The sequence below is a fragment of the Bacillus rossius genome, chromosome 2 (assembly GCF_032445375.1).
Source record: "Bacillus rossius redtenbacheri isolate Brsri chromosome 2, Brsri_v3, whole genome shotgun sequence".
NCBI lineage: Eukaryota > Metazoa > Arthropoda > Insecta > Phasmatodea > Bacillidae > Bacillus > Bacillus rossius.
In genome coordinates this window covers 53,521,437-53,548,232 of record NC_086331.1, presented here as the reverse complement: position 1 = coordinate 53,548,232, position 26,796 = coordinate 53,521,437, and the positions used below count along the sequence as shown (strand labels likewise).

Below are 26,796 nucleotides of genomic sequence, written 5' to 3'. Positions count from 1 at the left end.
CATTGCTGTGAGTATCAATCTTAAATGACCTCTCTGTCTACACTTATAACAAACACTCCTAACAAATCATTCTGGAAAATTGTACATATCTATAATAACTTCATAAAAAGTAGACACTTTAGAGGTTATTTAAAAAAAAAATTGTGGAGCTAAAATATTGTGGGAAAATTTTTATGAAAGAGCATAACCACTTTTTCAGAAAGATGTGCACTAACTTGGACCAGTTATTCCTGACTCGAAAGTAGTAAAATTGAGATAAGACATCCAGGGTCCATCTCAAACAGGAAGGACTGAAGAAGCCTTTACAGAAAGAGTTGAAAGCCCTTGAAGACAGGAGGCAAAATGAAAAAAAGTATGTTACATAAGATATTATGAAGTGTATGTTAAGTAGAGTAACAAACATTGTATTAACTTAAACAAGATATTCAATAAAAGAGAGATAGTGGAGATAGTACCCACCTAAATCATGCAAAAAAAATAGGGGTAAAAAATAGGTAAAAAATGTGCCCAAAATTACTGTCCATGTTTGGTTATAGATTATGACACTTTTGGACCTAATTGAAGGTCTCCCAACAAAAAAGTTGTATCATCTATTTTGCGCAAAAGTGAATTTAACAGGCAATGATGTTGGATGTGGATTTGCGAGTACTTCAATTTTTGAGTTTAAGTAGAATGTTAAAACAATATTTGAACTTGACGCTTATTCTTAAATAAGTCGAGTAGAGTTCGAGTCTCGTGTAAATAGGGAAATAAAAATGTTATATATTTCATTGAGATAATATGAATTCCATCATGGTAATTGCACTGTTTACCATTGCAAGAGAAATAATTGTCTAATAGTATGGTATCTATAGAACTGACAGTGTCGATGGAAGGCGCTTTGCTCTTTCGTGATACTTTTTTCTGTGAGAAGCAATCTTGTGTACTGTTGCATATGTGGCATTCGGTCAAAACTGTATTGTTATTCGCAAATGGAAACATTTGCCCTGCATTTTACCACAAATGTTTATTTTATTTACTCTTTTACCTCCCTACATGTTCGTTAACTTTCTTCTGTGTGATTTACGTTCATGAAAAATAATTGTTCATAATGTGAAAATATATTACTTTATGTATTTTTAAACATGTTTACATCAAATAAACAATAATTTTCTCAAGCAATAAAGCATTCATTGACAAACATTTCTCCATTTTATAGGATGAAAGCTGGGGTAATAAAACTAAAACACATACAGTAAGACCCATTATATAATTAAAACTAAACTAAATTAAATTATCACAAAAAAAAAATTAAGTTTTAGATATTTGCACTTCAATTTTACTCAAACTCTATACTGTATTTCTTGAAATATTTGCTTGAACTTGACAAATCTGAATATACAGGTGCCTACTAGATATCTAATGCTGCTTCCGATTACAGAAACAAATCATAAATATTGTTGGTGTGAACTATTTAATCGAACCAAGAATTGTGTGCTCCCTCAAAAAAATTTTATATATACTCTCAATATGGCAGACTGTTTGAATAATTTGGTGCAAGTAAGTTAATAAGTCAGAAAATGGCCTAACAGTTTGGAACGACAATGTGGGGAAAGCCTGAGCAACAGTTGGAGTCTACACACTATGATGAAATAAATTTTTTAAAGCATGTGAAAACAGCTTCCAATCAGATGTATACCAAAATGTTGTTTATCCGGTGACACTTGTGTTATGGTATTTAAAATGCAGTAGGTACAACAAATATGCATGTATGACATAAATAAATGGCTGAAAGAGGATCCACAGAAATAGCATCATATGTTCTGAACTACATATATACTATCACTTTTACACACGTAATGTGTCACTTTTAAAAAATAAGTTGCAGTGGGTTATTTCAATGAAGCAAACAAAAAACATATTAGTAGTTGTCATAGTTTTTTGCCATGCTTGTATAAAAAAAAAAAAAGAAAGAATGCAGCCACTGTCTTTGTTCAGTTCTGATAGGGAAAAGTCAATAAAAACTCAAGTACTAATAAAACATTTGAAGTAAAAATGATGACTCTTAGTGAACTTAGTTGATGTCACATTTACAGTCAAATCTGAAGAAATATTCTACCTCAAAAATAATAGATGCCATGTGAATTAAGATCCCTGCAAATAACACTTCAATAGTTCAAGTTAAAGCAGGTCACAGCTGTATTCCAATCAAGAAACAAAAAGGACTGACTCAAAATATGTGAAATCAGAAAAACATTTACAAACAAATTTGTATATACAAAAAAGATTTAATTGCAATAAACTTAAAATAAACTAAACTGGAATTCACTGTACATGTGCATTGCACCATAACCCAGGACCTTTACTGTTAAGCACATTTTATTATAAATAAAGTGGGGCCAATCTCTGTTTTTATACAGAATGTTTGCAAATAGTGGGGCATAAATTCAATGGGTGGCAGAAAATACCAAACCAAGCAATTTTGTAAAGGAACATATGTCCAGAAATGAAACCCCGCAAAGTTACCAGTGCAAAAAGTAGGGTGCAAATTTGAATTTCGTTTAACGTGCTGCGTGCACTGCACGACTATCTTATCACTAGCCGTCAGCCCCTCCCATTCTAAACACGTGTGCATGCTGAGGCAGACGTGTACTCAGCACTACAGTGGGCGTTATTTCAGTTGCAACCATGGCCGCATCGCCTGTTGCCAGGGCAGCCGCAATTGGCATCGCTGGTTGTTAAGGTGGCCGGCCGCATCGCCTGTTGCCAGGAGCAGCCCATCCCCCCTCGAAGGCCCTTGGGCCACCACCTCCAGTCAGTTGGTGTTGGGAGACACCACAAGTCAACCGAGTTTTGGAAGCCGAGGTAGATCCTAACCGTGCCATCAAGACCAATGCCTGACTGTCCGTGGCAGCATCCATCCAGAGATATGTCCAGAGTGCCACGAACGAATTTCCAGTCAATTAGAGATAAAGAGAGTGAAGTTCATCCAGAAATAGGATCTGCCTAGCTAAAGGCTGTAACCAAGGTCTGCAGTCAATGTCATAGCTGCGACATAATATTAATAAGGGGAGACAATCTTTGGCTTGAAAGCCACAAAGGTTCAATGTGCTGGGTTTGACTATATATATTCCCCGTGAGGGGCTGGAACATAACGGACAGGAGCTCCCAGAAGTCACAGGGAAACAGATACGCCATTTCATTGCAATGTAACTTGGAGGTGTTCAGAGAGGAGTTACATTGAGAGGCTGAGGCAACCCATGCCAGGATCATTGCCACCCACTCTCCTTAACCTAATTCAGCTAATCTGTGGTTAACTCAGAGGAGACCCCTTTCTTAAAGTATCACAAGGTGCTTAACCAAGTCTATCACATCTCTGGGATTCCTCTGACAACTCAGAGAGCCTGTGATTGGACCAAAGTGCATCCAATTCTACTAGCTTACCAGAGCTGTTTTGCCGCTTACTGCGTCTGCCTGTCAATGGAGAGAGGACTCCTCAGGACGTGCTCTAAGCAATTAGAGCTATACCAACTGCCAGGGCATATCATCATCACATGACCTAGGCCATTAGAGTAAACTTTAGAGGGAATCCCATCATCAGAAGGGTCGTCTCACACTAATGCCTAGATTTTTCATGCACTTGCGAGCTGATTTGGTCTGTTAGCCTGTAAGCTAGCCTGGTAACTGCCAAAGTCCTGGACACGGAAGATACCTGGGAAGCTGGTCCGTAGAGCCAGCCCCTCGGATACTCCAACGGCTACAGTACCCCAGAACTTTGTAACAACCCAGTTCACTGCCTTTCCCACTAGCCAAATGGTTTAATTAATGATTTCAGTTTCTGATATTATTTAAATTACAGCTTTTTATTCCTTTTAAATAGTATTTTTGTGTTTTCCATACGTTTTATATCTGACGATTTACTTAATTCATAGTACATAAGTCCTTAGGCTTTATGTTTATCTGTTTGTATATTTAGGTTTTTATGTGCCTTCAGGTATTTCAATGTTTTTTTTTTTGTTTGTTCATAAATGAGAGTATTAACATATATTCCTTTGTAATTTTTTCTGGCCATAAGTTTTTGTTTGAATAAGCTAATGCAATAGTTGACAAATTGCATAAGAATGAGAGAGAGAGAGAGAGAGAGTGAGAGAGTGAGTGTAAGAAAGGACTCAGGAGTGCTGTTGCCATGAGCCAGGAGACTGGTAATTTTTAAATAAATTTTTTGATTGTTTGAAAATAATGTCACTAGTTTCCATGACTTTTCCATGGTGTAATCTCTGTCATGAAAGCCTTGCAATGAGGTGCAGGTAATTGTATACTGCTTTGGTTTTGTAAGGGCTGTTCTGTGATTGGCTGGAGAGGTCACACATCTGCAACTTCCTTTGGGCAGAAGCGGCTGCGTAGCCTCATTCATTTAGTCAGCGGATAGAATGAGTTAGCGTCTGTACGAGGTAAGGAGAGGTTGCCATTGGGTGATGGCTCGAAAAATAATATAATTATGTATTTGAACTAAATTTTGCGGCTGCGGTTTGGGCGGCGCCGACTTAGAAGAATTTTTGGACTTTTTATTTATAATTTGTTGACGCCAGTCATCAGTAATAACCCACCACAAGGATCGAGTGAACATTGTCTTTGTTCCAAAGGACTGAGTCCTTCGGCTGTACTGAGAGTTCATGTAAAACCACAGGTCATAATTGCGAAATAATTTTAATATTCATCCTTCGGTACCTGCAAACAGTCTATATGCTTTTTTTTTTAGTCTGTGAAGAGATTATGTACGCATTGTTTGTAACTGCAATCTATGTTTGTTCTCGTGGTAGCAAGATGCCTGACACGATGACTGTGAGTTTTTTTACTAGTATCAATAAAAATACGTTAATATAAGTTTGTGTCTGAGAAACATTGTTTCAATACCTAATTAACGACAGTATCTGGAATTTATATCATTTTCAACCCAAATTATTCTTCACATTTTAACGAAACATGTAAGCCTACTCCTTGGCCAAGCCATTTGCTAGGAGGGTGGTCTGAGTTGTGATAAACTTACAGCACTATTTCATGCTCAGTTGTATCCATTTCCCTAGCAGGAGCCGAGCCCAGACTAGCCATTACTATATGCCTTCGGTTCTTCACAGTAAATCAAGGCCTTTGGGACCCGAAAGCCTGAGGGATCGGCAGCGCTAACTTCGTAGATAAGATTTCTGAGCAGTCTGTTGTTTCACACACAGAGGGTTTATCCACCATACCAGATACCTCTTTCCAACAGCTGAGGATGTCAAGGGACAAGGAACCCCTGGCAGAACTCACTTTGGTAAAAAATTTTGGTACCACGAGGAGGTAGTAAGTTGTCTTGGTGCTGAGATGCTATATATTTGCATCCATGCACCCTTCCCGTGAACCTGTTGAATTCTAACTTGGATTCTAGAACCAACAACAGCTCCAACACCTCAGACAGCAGGCATCTTCTTCCAAAGGAGTCAGGACCACGCCCAAGAGTAGGAGAAGAGTTGTTCAGCAAAACCGCTGCATAGTTGGTTTAATGTGTTGGATTTGATAGTAATTACTCCCAATGGGGCTGAATCACAATTGCAACTAGTTACCTTGTAACATAAGGAAATGGATATGCCATTTCATTGCAACTTGGAAGTGTTTGAGGAGAAGCTACAATGAGAGGCTGAGGCCACCCAGTCCCCCATAACCTAATTAGGCTAACCCGTGGCTAACACAAAGGATGCTCCATCCTAAGAGTCTACCACATCTCTAGAACCCTTAAGAAAGCCCAGAGAGCCTGCGATCTGGCCAAAGTCCATCCAACTTCTACTAGTTGTCCACGCTAGTAATGGAGCTGTTTCGCCCTCAGTGGAGTGAGGACCCCTCCCGGCGTGATCTAAACAATCAGAGCCACCAATTGCCAGTGCGATTCCTCACCATACGACCTGGGCAGGTGGAGAGAACCTCCGCGGGGAATCCCAGCATAAACAAGGGTCGCCCCGCACTACTACCTAGATTTTTTATACACTCGCAAGCTTATAAGGTCTGATAGCTCGTAAGCTAGATCTGTAACTGCCCCAGTCCAAGACCAAGTAGGGGGAGACAGTCAGCCTCCAGCCATTTGCTGCGACATGATTATTAGACAGAGATATGGTCCTAGGCCAATCAGAGTGTAAGGGGAGGTTAAGCCAGAGAACCAATGGTGTAAATAAACGCAGGGAACTATCATATGAAAGTTTAAGCATTCACCATGAAAGTGGATTCCAGTCAGACCAACACCACCTCCAGGAGAGGACCTGCCATCCATCGGCTGCAGCAGCACCCAGATCTTCCAAGTGCATATCAGCATACCAATAGCCATTCCTCAGCCACCTGACAAACTCATAAAGTACAGCACCAAAAACATTGAGGCCAGTGATCTCTATCCACTAGCCAGCTTCAGGACACTTCACGCGACACAAGGAACTATTCCAATGGCTGAGAATCTTAATCATAAATTGTCATTTAACACATAGTGCAAGAGACATTGTCATCATACACAATGAAAGAACATAAAATACATATATAATTTACACTAGCATGAATTCACTCACACTTAAGTTCACTTAAATTTACATAATTCCATTCATCAATTGTAGATAAAGATTTATTTTTAAACCATAGTTCTAGAGTTAAACTAAATTTACTGAAAGACACTGATCTAAAACTCAAAAAAAAGGTTTTACACTTATATTATTAAAATTCATCTGTGTCTTAGATAAGTGATTATAATTAACATCAATTAAGTATCTATTTCTAGTATTATGGATGTGTAAACTACTCCTTAAGATAAATGTCTGTAAATTATTCTTAACAAACAATAAACAACATAAAATAAAAATTGTAATGTAAGTATCTTGAGTTTTACAATGTGTTCTTTACATGATTGTCTCTCTGAGATTCCAACAATGTTTCTAATTGCTTTTTTCTGCCATATAAAAATTATTTTTGCTTCAAGTGAGTTACCCCTCAATGTAATGTCATAAAGAAGATGTGTATAAAAAAGGCACAGTAGGAATTGATTACTAATTGTTGACTTGTACAATATTTTAGCTTTCTTAACAAATAAATCACGCTAGAAAGATGTTTACATAGGTCAGCTATATGAGATTCCCAGCTCAACTTACTATCTAAATGTATCCCTAAAAATGTAACAGTGCTAAATTCAAGGGTGGATTTTAAAATAAAAATAGTGAATTCTGTTTTGTTTTGATTACCAACTAACTTATTTATCACAAATCAAAAATGTAACTTTTCAGAAGCTTGTAAAATCTTTTGGTTAAAAATATCAAGACCTTTATAATTATCTAAAAAGGTGATATCATCAGCATATAAAATACATTTACCACTTTGTACATAATCAGACAAGTCATTAATGAAGATCATAAATAACAAGGGTCCAACAAGGATCCTTGTGGTAGTCCATCTTTAAGACCTAGGGTGGTATTCATATTTATGTCTTGAGCAATTCCTTCGTCAAGAAATTCTTATATGCATTCTTATTTAAATATTTGGGTACCATAGACGTTGCTTGAGATTGTCTCAAGTGATCGCAATCAAGACAGTCTTGATGAAGACCATCTTATGATAGTTCCATATTTCTTATTTCTGAGAGGGCATTCTCCTGTATCATAGTCATTGCTTGAGAACACCATTGCATAAGCATGTTTCTTAGTCGCTGAGACCTTGCTTAAGAACAGGAATAAGACCATCTTTGTCAAGATCACTGTAGACATGTCTCAAGCAATTGCTTGTTCAGATTGCAGTGTAGAAAATGGCTGATTCTCGTGAACCCCATATTTTTTAAACTTATATAAATCCTGTATGAAGTGCTAAAGCAATGTGATGTGTGTTTTAAATGAGTTAAGTGTTTATTTGTGAATGGTGGTTACATTTTCTAGTGCTAAAGAGACACGTTTGTTTATATATTGATTACAGAACAAGTACAATGGATGTGGAAGATAATGAGTTTAATGATGGTTAATAATGTACATATCACCATCAGAATCTACTTTCGTGATGCCCAGAATCCAATTAAAAAAACAAAAAAAAGTGGCATTTCAAAAGTTGATAATACATAATTTCCCTCTCAAATTCCTCAGGCCCTCGGTGGTATAATGAGCAGAGAGTTTGATTTCAGACAAAGATGTTAAGGTAAAACTATAGCTGTTGTTCAAATCTCGTCTTTGACAAAACTTTTTTTAGTTACAGGTTATTGAATACTAGGGGTGTTCAAAGTCCATTTTTTTATGGTCAAAGTCGAAGACGAATTGTAAATCTTCAAACTTCCGAAGTTTGAAGTCGAAGTCGTAACTTTTCTACAGAATAATTGAAGTTTTTTCACAGTATTGACATTTGTTTATTTATTTTAAAGACAAAAAAAAGTTTTTAAAAAAAACTTCTCTAATGTATGAACTGTATTACATTCGCCGGCATACTTGGAGACTGTTTGCTTGTACTGGGGATAGGATTGTCTTTATCATGATCACGCTTGCATGCAACTGATATCACGTCCATTATGTTTAGATTTTCACATTAACAAAATCAGTATGCTACGGAACGTATGTTAACCTAGCGGATAAAAACACTGTCAATGCTGTGTCTCGTGTACTATGTACGTACGGTAAAAAAAAAAAAGTCTCGCCATTCCGTAGTTTCGATGTTAAAACAAATGCTAAAAGCCAAATATCGTGTTGGAATGTTGGAATTGGCATAAACAGAAATTTTTTTGACAGTTTACTTACCAATTTCAACATTTTTCAACATTTGCGGCAGAAATCCGTATGTTGATACAACGAAAACCATATATTAAAGGATTAGGAATAATCTTTATTGTGCAAGGAAACAAAATATAAAAAAAACATATCCACCACTATTTATTAACATTCTGTTTCGCCTTATTTTTGGTTATGATCATAAGGCTCACTTAACTTCAATAGTTTCGGACCACAAATAATTAAATATTTTAACTTCATCAATGCAATTATTTGTAACTACCCGAAAACTCTTTATTGCTGAAACTGAAAGTAACGTTTAGGTTTGTTTAGAATCCTTTTGTATTGAAAACGTTTTTGAATGTTGTGCTTGTCGAATTGATCTTGAGAATCTAAAAATTATAATTGTGTGTGTGTATAGATACCCATATCATTTTAATAATACATTTGTTGGTATGCTAGAGAGAGTTATTTTTTATTTGAATAATGTTTCTGATCAGATAGTACTTTGTGGTGATTTTAATATTAATTTTTTATTAGATAGGAATGATAAGTTAAATTTAGTAAATATGTTGAGCACTTTTAATTTAGTACAGACTGTTACTTACCAACTCGTATTACAGTTAATTCTGTAACAAAAATAGATAATTTTTTTGTTAACAAAGATATTTTAGATATGACTGAAACTTTACCTTTTATAAATGGACTATCTGACCATGATGGTCAAATTTTAAACTTACTATACTTAAGTAAACATATTCTGCAAGGTATAAGGAGTAAAAAGATAAGGGATATGTTTAAGGAAAATATTATATATTTTAGGCAGTGTTTGCTAGTACAAAACTGGGATCAAGTTGTACAAGAATCAAACTGTAACATTAAATTTAATTTATTTCATTCTATCTTTATTAGATTATTTGAAATGTGCTTTCCTTTTAAATCTGTTAGTATAAACCAAAAAAAGTAGTAAGTCTTGGATAACCGCAGGTATAAGGAATTCTTGCAAAAGGAAAAGGGAATTGTTTCTGAGTACTCGTGTTAGTAACGATTCTGATCTAAAAGACTATTATAAAAGATACTGTAATGTTCTTAATAAAGTAATGTTTCAGGCTAAACGAATGGAAATTGATTCATTAATGCAAAAATCAAAAAATAAAGTTAAAACTGCCTGGAAAGTTATAAAGACAAAATTGTGTAAAATATCCTCTTCTGGTAGTAATAATTCATAAATTTTGAAGTCCAGTAATGATATTCATAAAATTATTCGGCCGGAATTAGTAGCGGAACAGTTCAATAAATATTTTATTTCTGTAGTAAATTCCTTGTTAACACCTGAATTACTAGATAAGTCTGATAAATTTTGCCTTGATGGTGTAAATAGAGATTTATCAGATATACAATCCGTACCTACCTCAAAATATGAAATTGATAATATTATCGGATCTCTTAAGCCAAAACATTCACATGGTATTGATGGTATTTCTAGTATTATATTACAAAATTCTGCCGACATAATTAGCCTTTCCTTGAGTGAAATTTGCAATTGTATGATAGCCACTGGTATATTTCCCGATAGATTAAAGACTGCCATTGTTAAACCCTTGTATAAGAAGGGGGATAGAGAGAGAGAAGTTAATTATAGACTTATTTCTCTTCTTTCAGTTTTCAGTAAAACTTTTGAGAAAGCTATTTATGTAAGATTGATTAAACATTTAGAAATAAATAATATATTTTCTCCTTCACAATTTGGATTTAGAAAAGTTTTGTCTACTGTAAATGCAGCGTACCACTTATTAACTAATATATTAAACATATTAAATAATAAAGAGTATGCCTTAGCTATCTTTTGTGTCTTGACAAAAGCCTTTGACTGTGTTAACCATGACATTATATTAAAGAAATTGCAATTATACGGTATAGAAAATAATTTAATTGCTGTTGATTAAATCATATCTATTGGATCGTAAACAGAAAGTACTAATATATGATCCACAGACTGGTAGAGAAGTGGTGTCAAGTTCTGGCAATATCAAAAAAAGAAGTACCTCAGGGATCTATTCATGGTCCATTACTTTTTTTGTTATATATAAATGACTTACCAGCATATCTAGATGATGGTACTTCATCAGTTTTGTTTGCAGGTGATACGAGTATTCTTATTAATGCAAAATCGCAGACTGAACTCGAATTAAAGGCAAATAAAGTATTTATCACTTTAATAGATTGGTTTAGAATTAATAAACTAGTCCTTAATTATGATAAAACTAATTTTGTTATTTTCTATGTAAAGAATAAAGAAATTCCAAAAATACAAATTAGACATCTAAATATAAATATTCCATAGGTTCCTACAGTTAAGTTTTTAGGGTTAGAAATTGATGATAAGTTAAATTGGAAAAATCATATTAATGTTATCTGTAAAAAACTTAGTGCTTCTTGTTACTCACCAAGATGTTTTTCGCAGTTTGTTTCTAAGGATACGTTGAAATCAATTTATTATGCTTACTTTCATTCTATTATGTCCTATGGAATAGTACTTTGGGGTGATTCAGTTGAATCTAAGAAAGTATTTATTCTTCAGAAAAGAGCCTTAAGAATTTTGTGTAATAAAAGACCCAGAGACTCTTATAGAGGTTTATTTGAGAGTGAAAGAATTTTCTCTCTGACTAATCAATACATTTACAATGCCTTATCATACATAATTGATAACATAGGGTTTTTATAAAGAATCATGAATCGCACAAATATAATACAAGATATTATGATAACATTAATTTACCTTTTGTATCATTATCAGTTGTTCAGAAAGGTCTCTTTGTGTCTCTAGCAAAAAATTTTAATTCTTTACCTAACCAATATAAAGCATTAAGCTGCCTAGATAAAAAGAAATTTAAGGTTAATGTAAAGAAATTATTACATAAGAATTGTTTTTATAATATCAATGAATATTTTAACTCATGTAGTTCTTTTAAAAATCATTTATAATTTATATAGGTAGTTGCTATTCAATATGGTGTGGTATTGACGTCGTCCAGGGCTACGCCCATCTGAGCCCGATGTGCCACCACCTCCCTCCCCTCCTGTTAATCCTCCCGGCTGACGTGTTTTAAATAGCGCGCCGCCGCAAGAGGGCGCTGTAGAATCAGTGCTTCGCTCCCCAAGATATAATAATACTGTGCAAATCTTTTGTTTTGTTCCCCAAGTGCCATATGTTTTATTTTAAAATTTATTGTAATTTTTATGCATTTAAATCACTAACCACGTCCGCGGCACGACGGGAGACAGGGTAACTGTTCAGGGCGCTTGGCACCAAACACCCCCCCCCCCTCTTCTCCCCGCTACCTCTGCGGCCATTATTGCTCGCGCAGTCGCTTCCCGTCGCCAGCTGGAGAGAGACGCTCCGTTCCGGCTCTCCGAGGAAGGCGTTTTCATAGAGCCATTGTGTTTGCGTGCTTCGAGTGTTGTTTGTCGGCGTGTGGGGCGCCCTGAGATCCCACTGCGTGGTTAAGGTAATTGCGAAAGGGGGAAACGAGTCACGCCGCCACACGGGCTACGTCACGCCTGAGACAGAGTCTTCTCGCCGGGTCCGTGCCCCCTAGACACGGTGGCGCCCACTAAAAGTACGTTATAAATACTACCGAATCCCCCGACCTTGTCAATTGGCTCCCAAGAGCGTGGGGCGTGACAAAAAGCTGCCTTAACCACCAAGACCGGATGCGCGGGAGTTGTGTGATTGTTAACCGGAGTGCACGGAGCCGAGCAGCCATTGTCCGTGCAGCGCGCCTAACGGTACTCTGTCGCGACCTATCCAGTGACCACTAGCGCGCTTCCAGGAATCCAGGCGCAGCAGAGGCATTCCGCATCCCGGGAGCGGTAATTTTGTTGCAGTGCTTATGTGAGTTGAACTAATGCGAGCATGGCAGACGATAGACGACCGGCAGCTGGAGTGGGCTTAATTAAACCAGAGCTCGTGTTTAATATAAACAGTATGTATTGCGTCACGTGCGCACGTCCGAGGCACGTGGGGGGCGTCACGGGGGCCTCGTGGATGGACACGTGCGTGTGTCTGGAACGCTGCGAACCACGCCTGGACGGTTTTGCGGGGCGACTGAATTCAGTCGGGATAGAACGTTTGAAGTGTACTGTGGCAACCTGTACTGGAGAGGCGGGCAAGGACGCTTGGTGCCGAAACTGCCGGGCCTTCAAACACGTGCTGTGTATGGACCAGACCGAGCAGGCTTCTTCACGCGACAGTTGGTACGACTGCACCGAATGTCGGGAGGTGAAGTTCGCAACACGCGGGGCGGCGTTCGCCACGGGGACGCGAGTCTATGTCGAGCCAACAAATGCGTGCGCGCGACCTACGCCTGTGGGTCACATCGAGCTGCCCGAATTTTCTGGACGGACGTGTGACGACCCGGGGAAGTTCGTGCGAGTGTGTCATGAGAGACTGAATCGGTACGGCGTGCCGGACGTGGAGTGGGCAGAGCGCGTGGGAGGCACGCTAAGAGGGGAGGCGAAGACGTGGTGGAGCATCGTCAGTGAATTCGACATGCCCTGGTCGGAGTTCACACGGCGATTCGAGGCGCGGTTCGCGGACGTGAAAGCGGAGATGAAGGTCAGGACGGAGTTGTACTGTCTGGAACAGAGTCTGAATGAATCGGCGGAGGCGTTCATTGTCAAGAAGCTCCGGCTACATAGACGGCTGTTCCCGGCGAGCGGCCCGGAGGGATTGTTGGAGCGCATCGTCGAGCTGATGCGTCCGGAGCTACGCCCGCATCTACGACATGCAACCCGCCAGACGGCCGAGGAGTTCACGCAACACGCGCGCGCCGTTGAGTATGACCTGAAGTCGGTACGGTCATCCAAATCGACAGTACGAGCAGAGACCGTGACAGCCGCTGACGCAACGGCTGTGGTGCCGTACTTCCCATCCGCCAACAACAGTCGGCAGGAACGCCCGCCACCGGCGTGGCGTAGACGCGAGATTGGCGTGGGGCCGCCACCGCAATGCCACTCGTGCCCGAGTGGCACCTTCCACTGGCATGAGGACTGCCCAGTGCGCAACCGATATCGACCAGCAGCCCAACGGAACGATCCGTCGGGAAACGGGCAGCCGGGGGCGACGCGCTAACACGGCCCGCCACCCCCGCGCAACCGGCTATCACAACAACAACAGCTGGACCAAGCCTGGGGCACGTGAGCGTGGAGGAGTGCGTGCTACTCCACATCCCAGTCGTGGTCAACGGGCGGGCAGTCAGTGCCCTCATTGACACCGCCGCCAGCCACAACTGTGTGTCATCGCAGTTCGCCGAAGGGACGCCCTTCGAGGCCTGGCCGGGCCAACTCCAGCTGGCGACCACTGGGAACGCCTGCCACACCAGGGGCGTCGTAACGCTGCACGTGGACGTGCGCGACCAACGTTCGAGCACCACGGCGTTGGTGGTCGACGACCTCCGAGACGACGTTATCCTGGGACATCCGTGGCTGTACGACCAAGGTGCCATGATCGAGGTACGCGATGGGTGCGTACATGTCGGCAACCAGGGCCGCCGTACAGTGTATGGCCTCGGACGCTCACCGCCACCAACCAAACACCAGGTCAGTCTCGCTACTTTCAAGCATGGGGTGCCCCGTGAGCACCAGGCAGCTATCCAGAGTGTAATTGTACCCCGCAGTGACGTGTTCGCGACTGCCGATCCGCTGAGACGTACGACGGTCGCAGAGCACTCTATTCCTACTCACCCCCACACCCCTATGTTCATCCCTCCTGGCAGCTACGGGCACACGGGGAAACAGACCATCCTGAATCAAGTGAGGGAAATGTTGCGAGATGGCATTATCGAGCCCAGCGAGAGCCCATACAACTTCCAGGTCGTGCTAGCGGAAAAAAAAGATGGCACTTTACGTTTCTGCGTTAATTTTAAACCAATTAACAAGGTAACAGTAAACGCACCACCTCCACTGTTGAACATCGCAGATACAATCGCAGGGTTGGGTAATGCAAAGATTTTTTCCTCGTTAGATCTAAAAGCGGGTTACTGGCAAGTACCCATACGCCCAGAGGACCGCCCTAAAACCGCTTTTACGACTCCGGACGGCAGACGGTTTCAGTTTTGCGCAATGCCCTTTGGATTGCAGGATGCACCCGCCACGTTCCAGAACATGATGACGCGTGTATTAGGGGACTACGCGGGCAAGTTCGCGGCCGCATATCTTGATGACATTATCATTTGGTCACAGACATGGAACGAACACGCGCACCACCTCGCGTTGATCCTAGAGCGACTAGCCGCCCACGGGCTTACATGTAACCCCGAGAAATGTCACGTAGGTACAACGGAACTAGATTTTTTGGGTCTGGTCGTGAATGCGGAGGGGAATCGGCCAACGTCACAACAACTGTCTGTCATTGTAAACAAGCCTATCCCAAACACTCGTAAGCAGCTGCAACGGTTCATCGGACTGGCCAATTGGCTATGTGCGTTCATACCAGAGTTCTCTGTCATCGCCGCACCACTGACCGAACAGCTGTCACCAAAAAAGTCCTACCGGTGGACCACGGAAATGCAAGCAGCTTTCGAGGAATTGAAACAGCGTTTCCGGCAATGTCACTTGCTGGCCCGACTAGATCCAGGGAAGCAGATAATTGTACAAACGGACGCAAGCCAACAGGGAATAGGAGCCATATTGTTACAGCTTGGAGATGCTGGCGAGCCTCGCATAATTGAGTACGCGAGCGCCAAGTTCGGGGCAGTAGAGCAACGCTACAGTGTGAATGAGAGGGAGTGTTTGGGTGTGGTGTGGGCCCTGAGGAGGTACAGGCCACACCTAGAGGGCCAGCATTTCATACTGCGGACAGACAGCCAGTGCCTGAAATGGCTTGCCACTATGCAGGGGCGGCGGTCAAAATTGACGCGGTGGGCTATGGTCCTGCAAGCACTCGACTTTACTGTGGAACACGTCGCTGGCAAACAGAACGAGCTGGCCGACGAGCTGTCGCGTAACCCAGACGACACGGTAGAGGCGCGGGACGATGCGGACTGGGACGAGCTCCTCCCACCCACGAGCGGCACACCGACACCTAGGCCACACACACTTAGTCAGGCGGCGGCGCTGTGTGCGATCACAGACGTAAACAATACCCCCACCCTACCGCCTGGGGCGGAACTAGACGATCTAGACGCATTCGTGCGCGCGGCACAACGCAGAGACGAACACACGCAAGGGCTAATACGTCAGTGCGGGGAGGCGGCGTGCGAGGGGTATCGTGTGCTCGAGGGATTGTTACAGGCACGCACCGCAGGCACTCAACAACCATGGCGGACATTTGCACCCGCAGTGACGCGACGTGAAATATTCACAATGTTACATGTGAACAGACTAGCCGGACACCCGGGTACGGATCAGACTGTACGTGCAGTACGAGACCTCTTCTTTTGGCCCGGGGTTAACAAGTATGTGAGGGACGGCGTGCGAGGATGCCGACACTGCCAACGGCGAAAGGCGCGGCGAGCCGATGGGCGAGAACAACAAAGACCCCGGCGACCATCCGAGCCATTTCACACGGTCGCTCTGGATTTGATGGGGCCGTACCCAAGGTCAGCACGCGGGAAGAGATTCCTGTTGGTTGTGACGGATTGCTTCACGCGCTGGGTCGAGGCCTTTCCGCTGTCAAACTGCCGCGCTGGCACCATTGCACGCACCATGGACACAGAATTTTTCCCGCGCTGGGGCTACCCACGCGTTGTGTTGACGGATAACGCGTCACAGTTCTCGGGACGGAAGTGGAGGGAGCTATGCGAGGCGTGGCGAGTCACGACACATACCACGCCGTTGTACCACCCCCGCGCTAACCCCACCGAGAGGCACAACCAGGAGATAAAGGCGCAGCTGAGACTCCGGCTGGCTGAAGATCACACCCTGTGGGACACGCACATCCCGGAAATCACTTATTGCCTGCGGCGCCGTGTGAACACAGTTACCGGCGAATCTCCAGCCACACTCGTGCAAGGACGTAACCTACCCCTGCCCGGCCAGTACCGGGTGCAAGAGAGATGCGCGGAGGACAGGGAGGAGACTCCAGAGGAGCGCGGGCGGAACATCGCTATGACGCATGAAGAGGCTCGTCGCAGGCAGGCGGCCTACCAGGCGCAACACACACCCGTCACCACACGACCACCGCCGCCACTGACACCTGGGCAGAGGGTGTACGCGCGTCTACATCCACTCTCAGCTGGAAACAAAAACTTCTGTGCGGGGCTTGCACCCAAGTGGATCGGCCCCATAGCAGTGTTGCGCATACCAGGCCCCACCGCGGTCGTAGTCACACTTCCGAGTGGTCGTGCTGCGAAGTACCATCGGGATGATGTACGAATCGCGCACGGAGGCGGGGAAGGAGGCCCTGAGGGAGAGGGAAGCGAACCCGTGACCCCCACAGTTACCGAGGACCAACATCACGCCAATGCTGCGACATCAACCCCTATGGAGAACGAGGGCGCAGGATTCCAGGGGTTTCCAGGAGTGGAAGTGGAGTCGCCGGTTCCAGCCCCACGCAGAACGGGCCTGACAAGACAGCTGTTCACAGAGACAGACGGAGAGGACACTCCCTTCCGCGGGTTCGCGGAAACAGACAAACTGTCGACGAGAGGAGACGGTATGCCCTTGCCTCTGATATGGACGCCAGACGAAGCGGACGAACGACCAGAGTCGCCGGACAGCCATGAGATGATGTGGCCATTCCACTATTCCATAGAGGACTCAGACTTTAGGGTCTTCGTGGAAGAACCCGCAGAATCCGGGGCAGGTGAAGGAGAGAGAGAAGCACCCGAGCCCGCTCCAAGGTACAACCTACGACCCAGGAGACATCCAAGGGCACGGAGCTGCTGCTCAGCTGGCGAAATGTAAACATTGCCACAGGGAGCGCGAGGTAAAAAATGCCACGCCCACTCAAGGTCGGGAGATGTCATCACATCGGCCTACTTTAGGAGGGGGCAATTGACGTCGTCCAGGGCTACGCCCATCTGAGCCCGATGTGCCACCACCTCCCTCCCCTCCTGTTAATCCTCCCGGCTGACGTGTTTTAAATAGCGCGCCGCCGCAAGAGGGCGCTGTAGAATCAGTGCTTCGCTCCCCAAGATATAATAATACTGTGCAAATCTTTTGTTTTGTTCCCCAAGTGCCATATGTTTTATATTAAAATTTATTGTAATTTTTATGCATTTAAATCACTAACCACGTCCGCGGCACGACGGGAGACAGGGTAACTGTTCAGGGCGCTTGGCACCAAACACCCCCCCCCCCCCCCCTCTTCTCCCCGCTACCTCTGCGGCCATTATTGCTCGCGCAGTCGCTTCCCGTCGCCAGCTGGAGAGAGACGCTCCGTTCCGGCTCTCCGAGGAAGGCGTTTTCATAGAGCCATTGTGTTTGCGTGCTTCGAGTGTTGTTTGTCGGCGTGTGGGGCGCCCTGAGATCCCACTGCGTGGTTAAGGTAATTGCGAAAGGGGGAAACGAGTCACGCCGCCACACGGGCTACGTCACGCCTGAGACAGAGTCTTCTCGCCGGGTCCGTGCCCCCTAGACACGGTGGCGCCCACTAAAAGTACGTTATAAATACTACCGAATCCCCCGACCTTGTCAGTATGTTGTCTTTTTTGTATCATGTTTGTATCGTGATTATGATTTGTTACTATGTCGTATTTGTTTTTATGAATTTGTAATCTTTGTTATAATTTATATGTGCAATTATTGACGTTCTCCATACCCCAATTGTATTACATACATGTATAGGGGTCAACAGAGAGATGTAATTAATTAAATAAATAAATACGTAATTTAATATTGAGATAATTATTTGGACGTGCACAATCACATGATGATGCTACCAGGATGGCCAACCGATGCTATTAGAAATCTTAAGACTTAATATTGTTAAAATGTATAAATATAATTCCCAAATATACTTTTTTGATATGTACATTCAGTAATAACTTCATTATTTTTGTGTGTTTAGGATGGAACAAATATTTATGTTATTACTTATTACCATTTCATCGGAGCACGACGCAAATGTGCTTTTTTAAAAATCATGTCACATTGGCCAACCTGCATGAAATTGTTAAAATAAGATGTCGCTGCCGACCATCGCCGTTAGATATTATTTAAATTATTTTTGTTTTATGAAGTAACAAATATATGGTTCTAAACTCTGTTTTACTATAATAAAGTGATATTAAATTTACGCCAATCATCGTTACAATATTGTTGAATGAAGCCTCAAGATAATTGACAAGTTATTCATGATTCCTTCGAAAAAAATTCTTGGTGTTAACTTCGAACCGAAGTCGGCAAGCTCCGATTCGACTTCGACTTTTTCGAAGCTTCGAAAACCTCTATTGAATAAAATATAGCTTTAAGAAAACTGTATTTATAATTGTTTTTGTGTATCTAATTGTTATAATACATTTAAATTCATAGCGAAGACCATTGGTTTTGTTATTTCATACTCGGTAGGCTTTGAGACATATCAATTACTTCTAATAAGATTAAATTATAGGATCACAAGTAACTTGAACAAAAAAACTAACCTAAAATATTAGAAAATGAATGTCTAATATTTTTGATGAATAAACAAACACTTTATAGGAACTTAACTACGTGTCTGTTAGCATTACATTAAAGCAAAACCCAATTCCCTCATATTCTTTTATTTTTATGTAACTAAAGTTTTAAATTTAAACTCATTATGCCTAAATTTTTTTTTAATACTAAGGGCCGGTTTTATGACCTCCGGCTAAATCTTCAGGTTAGCTAGCCCTCGGGTTAGGCTAGCCTCCGGTTAACGAACGAGGGGTGTATTATGACCCATACTTAGCCTGCGGTAGACTAACCGGAACCTGACGAAGCGTGTGGTTTAATAATGGGTGTGTTGGTAATGAAATAAACCAGAATTTGGTAACTTTTGTTGTAAGAGAGTTTTTTTCCGGGTAGAATGTTAGTCAGCTGTTTGTTTGTTTTGTGAATCGTAATGTTTACAGCATCAGAAAAGACATATGCCACGAACTTTATCTTGTAACAGATATATAATTAAATTAAACAAAAACTACTTCGACGTTAAACTTGCTTAGAATCAAACCATAAAATTACAATTTAAGATTCAAAACCGTGTGTTTTCATCTTTACTCTTGTATTTAAACTCATGATTTTGTTAGGTTATATATTAAGCCAAAACTAACGAAGTAATTCTATACAAACAAATAAATAGGGATAAGACATGTTTGCTAGAGAACAATAATTTCTTCCATAAATTTATTTCATAATCAAATAATATAGACCCTGTTTCGGGAAAATACTTGTCGATTTTCATTTCACTGGTGTAGGTTTCATTTTTGTACTAATAGTTTTGTATCATGTATACAAATTAATCCGTTCCTGATGGAATTAGTTTGTGGTATAGGATGCTTGCTGTTTTAATTTAGTAGGTCGAGAGATCCTAGACATATTCACTGGCGAAATAATTATGATTGTAAAATGTAAACGAAAGAAATACATTTTTACAAGACCTGACATAATTCGTTTGCATCGTGATATGTTAGGTATTTTGTGTTATGTACAGGATTTTTCAACATTCTAAATTAAAACAGCAAGTATAATGTAAAACAAGACCAACATATAAAGGGTCATGCTGATAAGATCAAGGGATAAACTTGGATACGGGAAACAGAATAATTCCAGTGCTGTTTTCGTTTTGCACTTGCGTGGCAGCTAGATAATAAGTACCTAAAGGATTGTAAGATAGGGAAGGGATAATTGGGAAACATTAATTTTCACATTAAATTGTATTCATTGAATTAGAACCACGTCTGAAGTCGTATGAAGTGCATTTCATTCCCGGCGTATGTCCACTGTATTACGAATAAAAATTCACAGATACAACTTCCACGAAAACATGCATTTTATAGGTATTAATAACCCTCGTTTTGTAATTTTAAAATGCACTAATTTACACATATTCATAAGCAGGAACATTTAAGTTTATATACATTGCATACGTTTATGTACTTCAAAATCAATTAAAGTCAAATAATAATATACGACTCGACGAGAATCGAAAAGCGTAACTACACTTTCATGTAATTTTTAATAAATCTTTGATGAATACGGCGAAGCATTTTATATTTAGTATTAAATTATTCCATCGCAAACCTGCAAATATTCAATAGAATTCCTCAAATAGTCATCATCACTATCAACAACTAACCTCGCCTGATACATCTCCATTTTATTTTCTGTCGCTTAGCCTCCGGTTAAGCAGCTAGCGGCTGGTTCATCCACCCGCTAGGTTAGCCGGGACTTTAACTGGAAGGTAGACGTTAACAGGGAGTCATAAAACCAAAATAAGAGCTAGCCTGCGGTTAAATTTTAGCCGGAGGTTTAGCCGGGGGTCATAAAACCGGCCCTAAGACCACTTAGTAATTTTTTTCAAGTGATGTGCAGAAAGTAAAACATAAAAAATTAATCATAGGTTACATACACCAATCCCTTACTTAGCACGACTAATGTGTTCCTAAAAATGTTCGTGATATCCAAAATAGCATATTCTGAAGCACTGGTCTCCATAAATAGCAATGCTAATTTACTTAATGTGTTCCAAAATGTGTAAATGCGTAGAATAACACTCAATGATAAATATGTCACACCATTATCTTTATAAGCCTACCATCGAATACTTTGCATGACAAATTTGACACTGTTTAACAGGAGATAGTTATCAATTGGCTGGTTGACTTGCCCGCCTGGGCGTGACCTTCAACTCACGTCGCGTACCTTTCCACAAACTTCTAAACTATCCTTTACTGGCAAATGAAAATTATATTACTGTCCGGATATCTACATTTTAATTTTTCAAAAATTAAAGTGCTTATTCGTGTATCACCACTTGGTTCACATCAATCCTGTCTGGCCCATGATTTTCTTTCATTGCACCATTCATTTAACAACCTTTTCCATGTGAATCATCTGTTCATTTCTGTTCCGGTATCTAATGTCAAATATATTCCCACTAGTATAACCAACAGCATCAGACTTATATGAACGTTTCATCAAAGTCCTTATTTTGTACGATTATGCGCACAGTTAACTTCCTTAAAACTAAAGTGCAACCAACATAAGTGTGGCCTTCATGACATTCTGCATGCCATAATACTTCTAGCTTTGTCTCAAACGCTTGAACACTATGCACTCTGCTTCACTTGGAAGTCATGATTCCACTATAATTCCCACTGCAGGTGCTTGCGCACGTAAAGTTAACAGCAGACAAATGGGCAGACATTGCTTTGTGTTGTGCGAGTTCCCTGCCATTGGTTAGACTGAAGTTCACCACGGCCTGTTCTGTAGCTTGACAAAAACGGTACAGCACGGAGGTATATGCGCGGAAATAAAAACATTTGGTCCTTTACACTCCATAGCCGTAACTTAACTTGACATAACTGATGTTTGTACAACAGCCGATAGCGTAGTCAGACCTGTGCGCGCATCTCTTCCCCCCTTGTACGGCTAACTGTATGCCACGGCACATCTGTTATTTACAGAAGTTTAAACAGACTTGGTGGCGTCATACCCTACTTTTTTTCCTACGGAGAATTCGCGCTAACTGAAATTTACAGACGTGCTATTCAAGACTGGGGCAGTAAAATTAACATCACGCTAAATGAATTCATACAATCTGAAGACGTGCTAAGTAAGGGATTGGTGTACTTTTAGAACAAATGTCTGAAATTTTACATCATTTCACATTTGATTGAATGGACAGTAACATGTGTATGAACTCCTTAAAAAACAAATATTGCATCTAAATGAAGTTGTTACATCTCGTTAGAACAATACAAAATCATATTCATTATATATTTTTAATATGACCAATTAAAACTGCAAGGGGTGGAAAAAACAGGCGTTAAAGGACAAATAAATTCTTTTTTTTCTTCACTATTAAATCTGTTACAATTTATTGTACATCTTAAAATACTACGTAACACTTTCTTCTGGAAAAAATTTTGATAAGACAAAACATTACTGTAAGGAACAGAAAAAAAAATGCTGGAAAAGAAAAAATACAACTTCCGTACCCTGTACACTATCAAATCCCTTCTTATTTATTTTCAACTTTTTTAATATTATGTTGACTTTTGTTGAAAGTAATTTTTGATACGAGCAATTATTACCACAAGGGGTGCAAAAGTATTAAAAAAACAATTTAAAAAATTTGTCTGAACAATTTTTGATGAGACTAAATATTACTGCTGGAGGTTGAAATAACAAAAGAGTTTAAAAAAATTTTAAATTCCTTCCTACGTAGCCTACACTATCAGACTAATTTAAACTTATTGTTAAATTTCCAAACATAAATTTTCTTACTTAATGTTAAAATTTATTTTGCTGTTAGTTAAATATTCTATTTTGATTAAAGTAATATTTACGGTACTTTATCCTGAAGCTGAAGCAGAGTGACATTTCCACAAAAAAATATTACAATAAGCAGTTTTTCACTATCTCAAATATTTTTTTATATTTCTGTAAAGGCACGTTGTATTTAAACAAGAAGTTATTCAGTATTAACAGTAATGGAGGAATATGATCACCAAAAAGAGGGAAAAAAAATGGAATATTATGTGGTGTTTATATCCTGTTGACAATAGCAATTTTTTGCTTAATTTGTGTTTTTGTCTTTTGGGTTTTTTGTAGTTTTCTTTTACAGACATACATGTGCTTAGCAATGGCGTATGTCCAAAAGCTTACATCAAGCCAATACCTCAGTTGACTATCATTTTTCGCCACTAAAACGACTGGGGAAACACAAGGGCATGGTGATGTTTCTATTACACCGCCCTCCAATATACCTGCGAACAACTTCTCTGCTTCTTTCTGATTTGCTAGAGGCAGTCGCCGTGGTGCTTGCCGGATTGGCTCTGCATCACCTGTGTTGATGGAATGGTAAACCAGGTTTGTTCTACCATGGTCAGTATCCCCTAAGGAAAATACATCCTGGTTGCTTACCAAAAAAGCTGTGACTTCTTCTATTTCTATATCTGTTAAAATATTTCATCATTTCCTTAGTAAATGTTCTAGATTTGGGTTCAGTGGTTGCCCGACATGTTTAATAGGTGAGGAAGACTCACACTGGCCTACCCTAGAGAATGGTTCATTGCTAGCTATTAGGTCTCCCTGTTTCAGAACCCTTGTTCACGAATATAGGTTGGCCACCATGACTGGTACAACCTCGCCGAACCTTGCAATGCTTCGAGCGACCAGGAGCTTCTTCAATGCTAATGTCATATCTGGCTCCATCAGGTAGCTCATGTTGCCCCTAGGGTCTCCCATAATCCTAGCTGCTATTATCTGCTCATGGTTTGCTGCAATTGAAACAGATTCGCTAACTACCACTTGCATTACAGGGAACTTATAATTGGTCGGGGGTAAAAAAGGCCACCTCTTCATCTTTAACACACAGTGCCTGTCCTTCCATGTCAATAATAAATCCATATTGATCCATGATGTCCACTCCTAGAATTACCTCATCAGTGATATCAGCAACAAGAAAGGTCTGTGTTAATGTACAAATTCCAATCCTTACTCCAAAATCCTGCTGTCCATGCACAGGTGAAGTGTCTCCAGTAGCTGTTTTGAGTCTGTATGGGATGGGTGTTCTCATAAGCTTTTTCCTATACAAACTACGTATGCCAAAGCCCCTGTGTCAACAGTAAGTAAACTCTATCTGCCACTGATCCATCCATTAAGCAACAAACTGGCATGGCCTCTACGAAGTACGGATACAGGAAAAACCCTAGGGGATACCATTTTCTGTAGAGCTGGCATGTGTTCCCTCACACCAGCTACTGCTCGTTTCCCTGTTGATCTTCCTGTTTCTCTTCCTGCTGCGATGTCTTTCGGCTGTTCGGACAGTCCTACTGAATGTGTTCTGGTTTACTGCATACGAAGCACCGTGGGCGTCGTCCTGCTTTTCTGATCTGATTACCTGGAGTGTCATTCAGCAGCTTCTTCAATGCCCTGAGAATATCTACTTTATTAGTGGTGTTTCTGGCATTTGCACCATAGTAGGGCTCCAGTCCAGCTCTCCTTGTCCCGATGCTTGTGTTCCTTGAGGCACTGCATGCTGCCTCGATTTCCAGGGCATGGACCAAAGCCTCGCAGCTCTTCTTGAGCCATGCCGAACAAAGAGTTTGCTGAACCTCTGCATCTTTGAGTCACTATAAAAACACTGGTGGCTAGCTGCTGGTGGAACTCTGTTGGTACTTCTGAGGGTAGGCGAGGTGCACGAGTCTCTCAACATCGACTTTCAATTCTTGGAGTGTTTCTGAAGATCCATGTTGATGTGTTCAGGGCCGTTCTATACACCTCGCCCATGTGTCTGTCACCATACCTCAGCTCAAGTGCCTCTACTAATACTACATAGTCTTTCTGGTCTGGGACTGGTATAGTCTGCAGCAGATCTAGAGAGCCTCTCAGGGTCAAGACAAGTGCCATTGCCTTTTCTTCCTCGCCCCAAACACTTACTTCTGCAGCTACTTCGAACTGTTTCTGTACACTGTCCACGAAGATTGACCATTGGAGGTGAGTGATTTGAATTTTGAGTGGCCACTGGAAGTGCCCTCCACCTTAACATGCTCGGAGTTACTCATCCGGTTTGCAGCAGCTGTAGCTTCCTTGATCATCCGACGGCACTCCTCAGTCACAGCTTCTACATGCCATTCAGTTTCCTGTTCAAGCTTAATTAGTAGTTGTTTCTGCCTGGCAAGTTGCTGTTCTTGTTGGGCGAGGTGCTGTTCCAAACTCTGCACTTTATCTTACAGCTGAGTGCTGGTTTCTTTAATCTTCTTCATTTCTTCTTGGTTCTTCTTGGTTCTTCTTGATGTCCTCTATCTCAGTCTTCATGGGATTCTTCACCTCTTCTTGACAGTTCTTCATTTCATTCTTCATCTCATCTTGGTTACTCTCCATTTTATAGTTCATGTCCTCCTGGCCCTTCATTTTATCCTGGCTACTCTTCATTTTCTCCTGGCTACTCTTCATTTCATCCCACCTACTCTCCCTTCTCTCCTGGTTACTCTTCACTTCATTGTTATTTCGGCCAAGAATGCCATTACGTTTTTAACTTTGTTGGTAGCTATCTTTCTCATCCACATACACTACCAGTCTGTCACTATAACCACTGTCCTATGAAATACACTGTAATTTGACCTACGAGCTAATCTAACTTTCAACTAACTTCACTATAACTACACTCAAAACTAACTACAGTATCTAATACTAATTGCAAATCTCGAAAATCTAAATTCTATTTTTTTTTTTTAATTCACTTCATATTAATCCTATATCCTTTAGTTAGGGCTATCCCACTTCTGACACCAAAGTGTTATGAATAATGTTGGGAAAACTGGGTTCGTAAGGGATAACCCAATTAAGTTTTATTCAGTTTTATTAATTGCTAATATTTACATTACCAATAAATAATTGTACTTAAAAAGTTCTGATCACCAATCACTTGCACTTAAAAATATTTATTCCCCAGTCACTCAATGTCTGTCCAGTTCCACAGTTTGCACTCCTCACTGGAGCTAGGCTCAACAGTGAATCGCACCTTACATTGTGCCTGTCCACACACATAGTCTCGCGCCACTCAGTCACACTCTCATGGCCTCATCCCTCCTTGTCGCGCTGCTGTTGCACTTCCCTTCACTCGTGGAACTCTCCTAACTTGCTGAACTCTCCGAACTCGCGGAACTCCAGCAGAGGCTGGCATCGTCACTTATATCCTCATGGCATCCTTCTCAAAGGGACGAGAGCGGCTATGAAGCGTCGCTTCATCTTGAACCGAACCGATGCCCGAAAAGACCAGAAAGGCGGCGTTTATTCATGTCACTCCGCGCGGCGGCTTCGGGAAGCACACAGAATTCCCAGGCCGCTTAAAGTGTCAGTGACAACAGTCCGAGGCGGGATGGTGAGCGGGGAGCGGAGGGCGGGTAATCCAGCCGGGCAAAACATGGCATGCGTGACGTCA

General features: G+C 41.4%; 1 protein-coding gene across 2 annotated transcripts in view; it reads right to left on the bottom strand.

Annotated features, from left to right (window-relative positions):
• LOC134529284 (protein C-mannosyl-transferase DPY19L1) overlaps positions 1-26,796 on the bottom strand; it is a 130,499-nt gene that overhangs the window by 92,469 nt on the left and 11,234 nt on the right. The window contains exon 2 of one of the 2 annotated variants that reach the window (XM_063363190.1): positions 6,220-6,342. The exons of the other annotated variant lie outside the window; for it this stretch is intronic. Coding sequence (XP_063219260.1) covers positions 6,220-6,222 — 3 coding nt within the window. The 5' untranslated portion in view covers positions 6,223-6,342. The remainder of the gene's footprint in view (positions 1-6,219; positions 6,343-26,796) is intronic. 2 annotated transcript variants of the gene reach the window in all.